Source organism: Hemitrygon akajei, chromosome 21 (genome assembly GCF_048418815.1).
Source record: "Hemitrygon akajei chromosome 21, sHemAka1.3, whole genome shotgun sequence".
Classification (NCBI taxonomy): Eukaryota; Metazoa; Chordata; class Chondrichthyes; order Myliobatiformes; family Dasyatidae; genus Hemitrygon; species Hemitrygon akajei.
The window spans coordinates 62,722,726-62,736,375 of record NC_133144.1 but is presented as its reverse complement, the minus strand read 5'-3'; the positions used below and the strand labels follow the sequence as shown (position 1 = coordinate 62,736,375).

The 13,650-nt window shown below is 41.8% G+C and overlaps 2 protein-coding genes across 4 annotated transcripts in view; one reads left to right on the top strand and one right to left on the bottom strand.

Annotated features, from left to right (window-relative positions):
• Window positions 1-266: 266 nt before the first annotated feature.
• On the bottom strand, window positions 267-9,193 carry rps24 (ribosomal protein S24). 2 transcript variants are annotated; one of them, XM_073025593.1, is made up of 7 exons: window positions 9,110-9,193; window positions 6,035-6,100; window positions 5,298-5,507; window positions 5,103-5,213; window positions 2,773-2,791; window positions 547-580; window positions 267-338 (listed from the first exon to the last, which is right to left on the bottom strand). In XM_073025593.1, exons 1-5 carry the CDS (start codon window positions 9,110-9,112, stop codon window positions 2,786-2,788), a joined length of 396 nt encoding a protein of 131 aa, XP_072881694.1. In that variant the 5' UTR covers window positions 9,113-9,193; the 3' UTR covers window positions 267-338; window positions 547-580; window positions 2,773-2,785. The 2 variants fall into 2 exon arrangements, with proteins under 2 accessions (XP_072881694.1, XP_072881696.1); XM_073025595.1 differs by lacking the exon at window positions 2,773-2,791.
• Window positions 9,194-11,625: 2,432 nt separating this feature from the next.
• Window positions 11,626-13,650, top strand: part of parga (poly (ADP-ribose) glycohydrolase a) — a 165,024-nt gene continuing 162,999 nt past the window's right edge. Inside the window, exon 1 of one of the 2 annotated variants that reach the window (XM_073025591.1) lies at window positions 11,626-12,049. In XM_073025591.1, coding sequence (XP_072881692.1) covers window positions 11,932-12,049 — 118 coding nt within the window. In that variant the 5' untranslated portion in view covers window positions 11,626-11,931. The remainder of the gene's footprint in view (window positions 12,050-13,650) is intronic. The other variant, XM_073025592.1, reaches the window with a different exon arrangement.

Genomic DNA, 13,650 nt, shown 5'->3' with positions numbered 1-13,650 from the left:
TTGGGGGATTGGTGGGTGGTGTGGCTCGAAGGATCTTAAGGGCCTATTCTGCCTTGTACCTCAATAAATAAAATATTCCACTGTACACAATCACCCCAAAAGGTTACCACTGCTACAGTATTCTTAAAGGATAGAACAAATGTTGTCTGGTCAAAATAATGCCACAACCGGTTTTGAAATAAGTTAATTGCCTTTTATGTACATCCTCAACAGCTCAAACCTATACAAGTAAAAAAAATCAGTACTGTATAACAAGAGAAGACAACTTTCCAATTTTTATAAGATTTATTTGAGCACGAGGGAAGAAATCAGAGGTGGTGATCCATGGCCAATTCAGCCTGTTGGTGGGGGAAAAAAAAACAATTAAAATCTGCACCTTATACATCTGTAATGAGAACTGCATTCAAAAATCAACAATATTCAAACATTACTTTTCCAACTTTTAATTACATTTTGAAACAAAGTCACCACACATCATTTAGTAATAATTCTTAAAACATATACCATATCAAAAGACAATCTGGCATCAGCAAGTTAAATACTCACTTCTCAAGAGACCTTCATGTGTATTGACATATTACTGTAGGGAACAAAATATAGAAAAATAAAATTACCCAAATTTGTATGACTTCATATTTCAAACACATTTGAGAAAGCATATGCACTAACCAGTCGACCGCTGCATTACAGTAATTCAACCGTACAAAATTTGTGGAGGAAGGGCAGGGAAATGAAAAAGCTAGAGACAAAATGTCTTTTTCTTTCAACTTGCATTTCTTGAAAATTGCGGCAGACTTTTATTTTAATACAGTAAGCTTATTTTGTTGTCTCACAGTCACTAAAATCCTGCCCTCCAAGAGGTTTCCATGTTATTTAGATGTCTAAAACAGGACCAAAAAGCTAAATATAAACCGAACCTAGAAGCTGATAAGTGGTTTGTGAATTCTTAATCCGGCAACTTCTAGCCTTGTTTTTTTTTTGCTCAGGGTGTGTGTGGTGTGTGTGTGGATAGTAAAAAAAAAAATGACCCCTCCTGTTTGTCTCTGGTTTATGGAGATTCAGTGCCACTTTGGAATGGTCCACATCATCATGAATTTGGTTCAGCTCTGCTTGGAACCCATCTTTATTAATCATTGATCTTACTATGTGGAGGTGGTACTAGGTATGTTTGTGTATGCAAGTTGGGGTCAACAGGACTGGAGGCTTGTGATGGAGCAGGGAAGGGAACCTTATTTAGAACTGGATATGTCAGAGTGGAGCAGCAAGTTACAGCACCTGCAGTCAATTGTCTCCAAATGCAGCCGCTCGGCACTGGAAGCAGACAAGGCAACCTTCTGAGCAACCACAGTACTGAATGCACCTCCACTTATGAAGGGATTCCATGGGAAACAGGATTTCATTTTACAGAAATTGCAATATGGAGTTTTCTCTAGGAATGCAACCTTTCTGTAATGCAGAGGTCGTCTGTACACAAAATGCGAATGAAAGGATTAGACCAAGTCACAACCTAAACTGCAAAAGTTAAACCTCCAATGTACTGTATCACATGCAATCAGAAATTATGACCAGTGAGACAAATTCTGGCATTGAAAATTTTACAAGAAAGTGCAATTTAAAGCATGCTGCAAAGGAGAAAAAGGCATTTTCAAATGATCAAGACAGTAGAAGTTTCACAAGAGTATTGACCGCATAAATTTCAGTAAAGTGGACAGCCTCTAAACATTCAATAAAGTGAAAGATTAAAGCACTGAATATGAAGCACACCATGATTAAGACACCCTTGAAATAAAACATGCACTTAGAGAATATACCTCTATTTTAAAAATTATACCCTCTTAAATGAAATGGAGGATAAGGCTTTATTTGACTATATGGCCTACCATTTTAATATAACTAAGAACAGCTTTTATTCCCAACTTGATGTATTTAGATTAGTAACAATTAGCTCAATATATGAATCTCATAATCTGCATGGTTTTTTTCAATCTCATCTTATCCTGCTGGTGACTCATCATCTTGCATCACTCACAAATTAATTTCTTGGTATTGAAGAATAAAATTTCATTGCTTCAATTTCATTATGTTCTTGAGCATAACTTTAACTATGGCATAACAACTGTGAAAAGTTTATTTATCGAGATAGCTCGGACTAAGTCCTTCCGGCCCTTTGAGCCATGCTGCCCAACAACCCCATAGCCTAAACGTGACAATTTACAATGATCAGTTAAACTACCCGGTCACGGGGAGAATGTCCAAACTCTTTCCAGACAGTGGTGGGAACTGAGCTCGGGTTATTGATACTGTAAAATGTTGTTCTACCCACTAGGCTAGGTGTATCATTTACATTTTTAGCAGCTCGTAGATGCTAGAGCCAGGCTGCAGCTCAATCAAAAGCATTCACATCATCTGAAAACCAGCAGGGCAATGGCATGAAATTCAGATAGGTTATCTTTGGACAATACGGACACCTGTATAGATCAATTTTCATAATTCCTACCAGCAGGGGAGCTATATCCTTTTTTTGTAACTTGATTTATTAGTGAATCCAAACATGGATCTTTCTGAATGTTACTGTGCATGTTATTAATACTATTTAAGACCTCACCCAAGAAAAATCAGCATAGAAATTTTCAGTTAGCTTTAATTAAGACTAGCACCGATCCCGTGCGAGAAGTAACATGCAAACTATAAAAGTTAGCAACATTGAGCAAGACCAGGGTAAATCAGTCACGTGCAGGGCATGCTAGCACACTCATGCATAGACTTCAGTACCTGCACTGTTGCTTCATTTCTGAAGGACATATTCCATAAGAGCAATAAAGAAAGGCAAAACAAAGTTATATACTGATATCAAGAAACAAATCAAACTTACAAGTCTTAAAAACAGATTTTGGCTAACAGCTAGAAACATCAAAACTCAGAGCAACCAGTTTATTGTAAGAATGTTACACCAGTCACACACACTTAGCTTGCTGCCAAATTCTTTTATGGGCAAAAGAAATAGGAAGACATTAACATAATGATAGCCACTCTCCAGCAGCCATTTGCAGAAGTAGTCAAAAATCAAAAAGTGAGCTTCTCTGGAAAAAAAACCAATGACAAAATAAAATGTCCAGCCTTCCATACACACGAGAACTGAAGAATGCCCAGAAAGACAGAAAATTTGCAATTCTGGCTCCAAGGCTTATGAATCAGAGGAGCAATCCCCAAACTGCAGCACCTAATATCTCCCAATAGTTTGTTCAAGAAAAATAGGGATAACCCTGGGAATTATAGACTAATGAGTCTTACATCATTAGCAGGCAAATTATTGAAGAGGATTCATAGAGGAAGTATTTACAAGCATTCGGAGAAGCATAATCTGATAATCTGCATGGATTTGCGAATGCAGATGATCCCTCACAAGCATGACCAAATTCTTCAAGGAAGTGACAAAATAAATTGATGAAGGTAGGAGCAGCGGATGTGGTGTACATGGACTTTAGTAAGATATTCAACAAGGTACCTTATGATAGGCTCATTCAGAAAATGAGGATGCACAGATTCTTGGCTGTGTGGATTGAGAACTGGCTTGCCTGGAGAAGGTAGAGGGTGGTAATAAATGGAGCATATTCTGCTGGAGTCCATGATTATTGGTTTTCCACAGGGATGTGTGCTGGAATGTTTGCTCTGTGATTTTTATAATTGACTTGGATGAGGAAGTGAAAATGTGGGTTGATGAGCCTGCAGATGACAAAGGCTTGTGGTGTTGGGGATAGAGGAGGTTGAAATAGGGACGTTGATAGGATGCAGAGCTAGATCGTCGATATCACAGATTGATATCAATCCAGAAAATTATGGAGTAATATACACTAAAAGGTCAAACTTGAAGACCAAGTATAAGTAGAAATTTTAGCATTATGAAGGAACAGAAGGATCTTGGGGTCCACATCCACAGATCCCTCAAAGTTGCCATGCAAGTTAAGATGGTTAAAAAGGCAAATGGTGCATTAGCCTTCATCATTTGGGGGTGATTGAGTTTAAAAGCCATGAGATAATGCCGCAGCTCTATAAAACTCTGGTTAGACCACACTTGGGAGTATTGTGTTCGGTTCTGGATGCCTCATTATAGAAAGGATGTAGAAACTTTAGAGATGCACCCTGGGATGCTGCCTGGATTCGAGATTGTCTTATAAGAATAGGTTGAGCAAGATTTTCCAAGACAGCAATGGCTAATACAAGAGGGCAAAATTTTATGGTGATTGAAGCAAAGTACAGGGGGAATGTCAGAGGTAATTTTTTTTTAAAGAAACACGGAGCGCTGAATGCCAGGGATGGAGGTAGAGGCAGATCCATTGGGATCACAAGAGATTCAGAAAGGCACATGGGTGCAAGAAAATTGCAGGGCTTTGTGGGAGGGAAGGATTAGATTGATTTTGGAGGTTAAAAGGTCAGCACAATAACGAGGGTGAAAGGGCTTGTACTGTGTTGTTTTGTTCTACTTTCCATTACTTTGATGGCTATTGTAAGCTCATTGTAAAAGCATGCTACTTGCTTTAAGCTTAGTCAGTGGAAGAAAAGTTCACATTGCAACATGCTATAATAATAATTTGTAAAATCACACATCTGTATTAGATTCTACTTAGCTCTAGAGAAACTAAGCTGTAGAAAAACTAAGTCAATTGGTGAACACAACACTACACACAAAATAACACTATTACCTTCTGTGGTCCGGAGGAAAAAAAGATAGAAAACATGAACAAAAAAAAGACAAAACTGAAAACCAAAATTCTCAAATGGAAACAGCAGAGAATTTTTTTTTAATTTAATCAATAGATTCTTTAAATTAAAACATCATAATACCTCACAAAAGCAAGACAAATCTAAACTTGAAATTGAGCCACAAGACACAAGGACAGGTGACCGACAGCTCCATTAAGGAACCAGGTTTTAAGGAACACGTTGTTTGAGGGAGGGAGGGAGGCAGAACAGGGAGTTCAGGGCCTAGTTGAGGGGCAGGAGGAAGGGACATGATCAGAGAGATCAAGTAAAATATTCCAAGAGGAATCTAATTAATGATACAGAATGCAACATTATATTTTCTTTGCCAAGAATTCTCATACCTTTTTGCCAGCACCAACGTTAGCTTTAGCTGTACCACGAACTTTCTTCATTCTGTTCTTTCGTTCCTTTCGCTGTTTCCTAGAAACCTTTTTCCTCTCCAATAGACCATGCTGAAACAGAATGGATACAGATTAGTATAAAAAAGGGCAGAGAGCATCCTTAAAATCTCAGAGGTACACAACTTGTCTTCTCACCCTTGCTAGCCTGTGCTTTGGTTCATTCTTCTTGGCGTAATCTAAGGAATCATAGACCATGGCAAATCCTGTTGTTTTGCCACCACCGAACTGCGTCCTGAACCCAAAAACGAACACGACATCTGGCGTTGTTTTGTACATCTTTGCCAGCTTTTCCCTGATTTCCGTTTTGGGAACTGTAGGTTTGCCAGGGTGCAGGACATCGACAACCTATATTGAAATTAAAACGTGCATGAGAACAGAATTGAAATTCTTACCAGGAACTTACACCAGGTGCTTAAAATATCCTAGAGGTGCTGCATCAATGAGAACATACTAGAAATTGAAGAGAATAATCTCAAAGCAGCTCTTAAGCATTAAAACGAGTGATTCTGCCAATGTTGGAAATCTTGAGCAACACGTACAAAAATGCTGAAGCAGGTCAGGTCAGGCAGCATCTATGGAGGGGAATAAGCAGGCAATGTTTTCAGGCCCAGACCCTTCAGCGTGATCTACACTCAAAATACTGGAGAAAGTAAGCAACACACACAAAATGCTGAAGGAGACTTATTCCCCTCTACAGATGCTGTCTGCCTTGCTGAGTTCTTCCAGCACTTTGTGAGCCTCAAGCTTGCAATAGTGAAGGATTAAAAAGCACAAGAGCTCACAGTATTTCTACAAAAGGGGTTTTAAAAAATCATAACAATCATAACCTTCTGCAAATAATCACTGAAGGAAAACAAAACATTTCTACTCACCATTTGCTTGCGTTGGAGCAAGCGGTTTGTCATGAACTTTCTAGTTCTGATCGTCACTGTGTCATTCTGTAAAATAAAAAGTAACAAACATATGGTGCACATTTATTCAGTAAGAACTGAACGTGGAGAACAATCACACCCCAATCCAACTACTTTCTGTTGTCACTGAATAGCACAGGCATTGTTGAGCTCTCTGCACCATTAAGCCCAAGGTAAACACTGATCAGAAATTCAACTCAAAACTAAATAGTCACTCTAAGAGCTGATCAGGTACCAACTTTTCTAACACTTGAAATGAAGCAGGAGGCTGTTCAGCCATCTGATTTGTGCTGACTTATCTCCTCATTCCCCAAAGCCTTTCCATCACTTGTCAAGCTGAAAACAGACAAAAGAATAGGGCTGGAAGTAGACCAGTCAATCCTTAAAGCATGTTTCACTTTTCAACAGAATCATGGCTGATTCTCAATCACAATGCCTCACCCCATGCAATCCCCTACATTTGATGGCTTACATCAACTCAAGTTCTTCAGCAACTCAATCTTTAGCCTCCTATACTGAAAATGTCTATAGGATAACCACCCTCAGAATGAAGAAATTCCTTCTTATCCAGTCATATCCTGATAGCAATCTGATAAAACTATACAAAATTATGAGGCATGTAGGGTAGGAAGTCTTTTTCCCAGGATGGAAATACCACAGACTAGAAGGCATATAGTCAAGATGAGACAGAGATTTGCATGAGATTTAGAGAGTGGTAGGTGGTGGGTGCCTGGTACGTGCTAGAGGAGTTGGTAGAAGACAAGTTAAAATTTTGCCTAAAAATTACTCTTAACTGTCTGAACTATACCCATCTTAAGAAACTTGCTCAGTCTGCATCAACATGCATATTATCTGCCCAGCACCAAAATCAAATCCAGATCCTAAAAATGAACATACAATTATTGCCAGTTCAGAGTGATATATTTCCGTACCATCTGCATCGCCTCCGAGTAACCTCTCTGCCACCACATTATTCCTTGTAGAATAAAACCACAGCAGAAAGTTCAAGTTGCCTTGGTCACAACATCAAGGTAAGTTTTCATTCCTTTACAATAGTTCTCTCATTTAAGATTCTTCTCAGAACATTCAACCTGTCAAGTTCCATGGTTCTGGCAGAGCAGCCCCATTCCACCCACTGTCTCATAACGATTTCACTTCAAATGCCTTTTGAGAAACAAAAATTTCCTTCTGAAACAGAATGATGCTCCTGGTCAGCTTTCAGAATCTATTACTGGCAGGTTTTTTTGGGCCATTTCTCCCAACTCTTACAGTCTGCATGGAGACAAGAGACCACAGATGCTGGAATCTGGAGCAATAAACAAAATGCCGGAGAAATGAGGGTCAAACAGCATTTGCAGACGTGGCGAGTCCAGATGAACAGTCTTGACCCCAAAAGTCCCATTTTCTCTGCAGATCAGGGGTTCCCAACCTGGCATCCACAGACCCCTTGCTTAATGATATTGGTCCACAGCATCAAAAAGATTGGGAACCATTACCATAGCTGCTACTTGACATAGAACAGTCCAGGTCCTTTGGCCTGTGATATTGTGAGAAACTTTTAACCTACTCTAAGATCAATCTAATTGTTCCCTCTCACGTAGCCATCCATTTTTCTTTCATTCAAGTGCCAAAGTCACTTAAATGTCCCTAATGCATCTGCCTCTATTGTCATCAGACAGCACATTCCACACACTCGCCACTTGTAAAAGAAACCTATCCCTGTATTGCTCCATACTGTCCTCCAATGTTAAAACTATGCCCCCTCATATTAGCCATTTCCACCTTTGGAAAATGTCCGGCTGTCCACTCTATAATCTTGTACACCTCTATCAGTCCACCTCTCATCTTCCTTTGCTCCAAAAGGAAAGCTTTAGCTCACTCTACCTATCCTCGTAAAACATGCCCTCTAGTCCAGACAGCAGGACAAACCTCTGCAGTCTCACTAAACTTCCACCTCCTTCCTATGAGGCGGCCAAACTGATCTCGATATTCCAGTGGCTGAACCAGAGCTGCAACATTCCCTCACAACCCAGTTCTCCAATATGTTGTTATACAGCATGGAGCCAGGCTCTTCAGTCTATGCCAACCAAGCCAGTCGCATTTACCTGCTACTGGGTTGATATCGCTCCCAACCTTTCCTATCCAGATATGTGTCCATGCGCCATTCAAATGTTTCTGTACATACCCGCTTCAACTACCTCCATTGCAGGCTCATTCCATGTACTGACCCCTCTCCAGATGAAAAAAGTTGCCCCTAATTCTTATCAAACTTCTCCACTTTTACCTTAAAAATACCCTTCAGTTCTGAGATAGTTATACTTTACATTATTTCAGTTTTCAAAAGAAATAAAATTCATCAGTAAATTACAAATCCTGACCACTCTGGATGAAAAAGCTGTCACCTCAGGTTCTTATTGAACCTCTCCCCATAAACCTACGGCCTTGAGTCCGTACATAGTTTATTCTTAGTCTGCTTTTATTCATGCAGGTTCTCAGACAATGCAATAAAACTTATCCGAACTTCGTGCTTCAACCCCATAATTTTACAGTAATACCTTACAATGCCCAGGGACTTAAAATTTAATAAGTTAAATCACACTACTTAAATAAATGAGGTACTCTTACTCTAAATGTAGGAGAGCAGAGGATGCATTACCAGAGCCCGGGCTGGTGTATGTGTACGCCAGAGAGAGCAAAGTTTACCAACTTCATACACTAGATCCTAGACTGGTTTACATTCAGCCTGAGCAGGGCTGAATGTAAACCAAGCAGTCGAGATTCCAATACAACCAAGCAGTCGAGACTCATCCCCATCCCACAGCTACTGGGCGCCGGGGCTGCGCCAACCCCAGTCCCAGGCGCGGGGCTCCAGTAAGAGCAGGCCCGCGCCGCCGGGCACATCAACACGCGCGAACAAGCATAAAATACACCGGCCATTCAGCTCGGGGGAGCCTCTGCCTGCCATTGGAAACGGGAGCAAGCCGGGTCGGCGGCGGATGCCGGAGATTTCGCTCGGATTAGATCGCAGTCGCTCACCATCTTGGCCGCCGCTTCACTACAGGGCTTGGGAAAGAGGGAAGGACCCCGCGCCTGTCAATCAAATCAGCTCAGGTTTCGGGGAGGGACGTCTATTCCACTGCCTGCTTAGAAATTTTCATTTGTCTCAATCCTTGAAATTCAAACTCCTTTGAGTAAATTATGCATTCGGGTGCTTCAGGGTGTACAGGTCTATTTGACATCAATGACTGTATATATTTTTTTAATTATTTGAAAATATACGTGATTATTGAAGATTAAAAATGCTGGCAATATTACCATTTATTGTGTCCACAACAATAGGGAAATATTATGTTTGTTATGAAACTGCAGTATAACTTTTGAAATAAACCATAATACTGAAAATACTTACTAGGTGAGATATTGTTTGTCAGGGTCATAAAGTACTCCCACACTGAGGGAGTGTGCTGAGCAGCTGTGTGGAGTTCTCCAGCGCATTTTGGAAAGGGGCCCGACAGTATGGAAAACATCATGTGTGGTCCCAGTACCCAAGAAGGGCCAACTGCAAGTCTTGAATGACTACCATCCAGTGGCCCTGGCCTCACACATCATGAAAACCCTAGAGAGGCTGGTCCTGGCTCACCTCTGACCCCAGTCAGATCAGCCCTCGATCCCTTGCAGTTTGCCTACCAGGAGCACATTGGAATCAACAATGCTGTCATCTACCTGCTGAACAGAGCCTACTCCCATTGGGATAAGCAGGGCAGCACAGTGAGGATCATGTTCTTTGATTTCTCAAGTCCCTTCAATACCAGACAGCCCTCACTGCTGGGGGAGAAGCTCCGTTCAATGCAGATTAACACCTCCATTGTTTCCTGGATAATGGACTACCTGACTGGCAGATCATAGCTTCATAGTTGTGCGCCAGACATGGCTGTAAGCATCAGCCAGGCCCACAGTGGACTGTATTATCTCCCTTCCTGTTTACCCTGTATACCTCAGACTTTAGATACAACGCTGAGTCATGTCATCTGCAGAAATTCTCTAATGTCTCGGCAATAGTTGGGTGTAAACAACACAGTAAACACAGAAGGATGAATGCATGGTCTGGTGGAGGATTTTGTCAAATGGTGCAAGCTGAATCATCTGCAGCTCAACATCAGTAAGACAAAGGTGATGGTCTTTAGAAAGACTAAGCCTGCACTGCTCCCTGTTACTATTGATGGTGAGGATGTGGATGTGATGAGGACCTACAAGTACCTGGGGGTGCACCTGGATGACAGACTTGAATGGAGCACCAACACAATAAGGGCCAGAGTCGCCTCTACATCCTGAGGAGACTGAGGTCCTTTGGAGTATGCAGGCCTCTCCTTCACATGTTCTACCAGTCTGTTGTAGCCAGGAGAATCTTAGATACAGTGGTGTGCTAGGGCAATGGCATTAACACAGGTGAAGCCAACAGGCTCAATAAACTGATTAGAAAGGCTTGTTCTGTTATAAGAGTCAAACTGGTCACACTGGAGGCTGTGGTAGAACTAAGGAAAATTGTGGCAATTCTGGACAATATTTCTAACCCTCTGCATGCCACCTTGGCTGAACAGAGGAGCACTTTTAGTAATAGACTAAGACAACTGTGCAGCTCCAAAGTGCGCGATAGGAGATCGTTCTTACCCTTGGCCATTAGACTGTATAACGAGTCAATCTATAGCCGGGGAAGTGATGACACCGCCACCCCCCCCCCCCCGTTGGACTGTTTGAGGTAACTTTTTTTTATTCTTTCTTACTTCTAATATTTATACATTTGTTTATCTGTGCACTTGTAATACTTCTGTGATACTGTAATCTCCTTTGTGATCATAAAGTATCTATCTATCCTCCACAGACACAATCACAATCACTGTCTTGTGTTTTCATATACAGTACTGTACCCTGCTGCTACCTAGAATTCTTCTTACCACGCGTTGCTGTTTAACTTTACCATAGGTTCAGCTACTCCTAGGAGTACCTGGAGTCACTTTACTTACATACAATCTGAGCATCTAACTAATTTTGTGCATATACACCACACTCAACATTGTGTCTTATAAAGTTGCTTTTATACTTATATTTATTGTTTCTTGTGCTTATGTTTTTTATGCTGCATCTGATCCAGAGTAACAATCATTTTGTTCTCCTTTACGCTCTTCAACCATTTTAATTGCTCCATTAGCTGATGGATAAATGATGGATTGATAATTGAGGAAGATGTCGGAAGTGAAAATGTATCGGAAGAATTAATTACGTTAATTCATCTAACCGTAGGTCAGTTGAACCGTAGCAACAATTGTTTGACGTATTATGGAACCCACGTCCTTCGCTGTTCAGTGCCTTCACCTGTCAGTCATGACGCACAAGGTAGCAAGGCATGCCGGGATCTGTAGTCCTACTCCTCATCTTTCGCAATTGTGTCTCAGCTCCGCCTCACAATAAAAACTACAGCGCTCGAGGACGGGGAGGAAGTGAAAGGCGCCGCGAGGTGGACGTGTCAGGTAAAATTAGATCGACGGTGGAGTGAGCCGCTGACGAGCGTCGAATCTGTTCGGGCTGACAATTGCTGGAGTAGGGGTGGGGGGTCCTCCTTTTCTCTCTCCTCACCAGCGGCCGCCTGAACTGCGAGTGGTCTGTGCAAAGTTCGGCCGCAGGCCTTTTGCGCACAGCCAGCCAACGCGAGACTTGCTAGAGCGCACTCCCCCGCCGCCATCTTGAGAAGGTCAGCGCCTGGCGTGGGCCAAGGTGGCCTGAGCACCCGCTGTAATAGCGGCTCGGGGCAGGAACTCGGACCACCCATCACTCTAAATTGTAACCTTTACTTCCAAAGTAACATGAGCGCAGCGCCGGCGAGGAAAAAGTTCAGGCTGGAGACTTGCCCGCAGCAGCTCTCCTCTCCCAGCGAGGCCCGGCCAGAGGGGAGCAGCTCTGGCATTGCAGGCTGCAGCAAAGGTCTGTAACCAGGCAGTGCCGGCTTGGTGCACAGAGCGGCACCGTTCGCTGTAGGTCATTGCCATGCAACCTGTCAGATGTTGCATCCTTCATGCAACGGTGTTTTGTGCTTTCAGTGTTTCTATGCACACATTATTTCACAGCCACGCGGTAGTCATATTTATACTGCACTGGCATTATCTTCAAGTTATTCCCACGCATTCCTCAGCATCTACAGGGGATGGGGGAGAGGAGAAGCTTGTGTACAATTGGCGTGCCAGGATGTTTGTTGTCATTGTTTCTGTGCATATATTTTTATGATTGAGATACACCACGGAATAGGCCTTTCCAACCCTTTCAGCTGTGCTTCCCAGCAATACACTGATTGAATTCAAGCCTATTCACAGGATAATTTACAATGACCAATTCACCTACCAACATATTTGGACTGTGGGAGGATCTGGAGGAAACCCACACAGTCCCAGGGAGAATGTACAAACTCCTTACAGCCAGTGGTGGGAATTGAATCCAGGTCACTGGTAAAGAGTTATGCAAACCACTATGTTACTGTGCTGCCACAATAATCCAGCATTTCCTGCAACTTGCTTCCATGCAATGATGTAACGTTCTGATCATTTTTATGCAATGGGACAGCATTTGTGGCAGTGCAGCCACACAGTAGTACGCGCTATAAATCAAGCAGCACACAAAATCACTGTGAGTTCGATGAGGGGTATCACCCTGAAACTTGACTGCTTATCCTTCTCCATCGATGCTGCCTGACTTGCTGAGTTCAACGTGGCAGTGTTCACTGCAGATCATCACCATGAAACGTTGCATGGGAATAATCTGCAGGAGCAATTGCTATGAAATAGAAGGCTGCAGTCTTCTGTCCACATGCCAAGATTTTCAGCTTATGCCCAAATAGGGTCTACAATCAATTTTCCCTTTATTTTTGCATTTGATCAAATCTGAGGCTGCTGTGGATGATTCTGAAGAACTGGCAACCTCTTGTTGCATGTGACAGGCCAAATTTACCTCACGGTTAGTTTAACTGATCCCTGTTGCGTTTGCCACTTTCCAACTCTTCATTGGTGCTTTCAGATTTAAATTCATAGTACTATTTTCCATTCACTCCCTCCATAACAGATCTGTTTATCCTGATTTTTAAGATCTGGTTATCAGCTCCACCCAAAGAGATTAAATATGTGGGAAGTACTCTTAACATTGCTGTCATTTCCCTCATCATCCTTGAATGGATTTTTCGTGTGTGTGATACTGCTCCAAGTTGGCCCAAGGACAAAACCACTTCCATGCTAAGTTGTCCTTAACAAGATTTGTTTTCCTGTTTTCTATGAATCCCTTGCACTAAATAGCATTTCCTTGAATTTCATTACTACCATCAAGGAGAAAGTACTCCTTGATGACACAAACTCAACGTTCCAGGAACAGCTTCTTTCTCTTTGCTATATTTCTGAATGGTCAGCAAACCTACGTACACTACTTATTTTTTTATATCTTATTGCAATTTATGGTTTTTATTATGTATTGCTGCCACAAAACAACAAATTTCATGACATGCCAGTCATGATGTAAATGTGATTCTGAATGACTGGTGTATC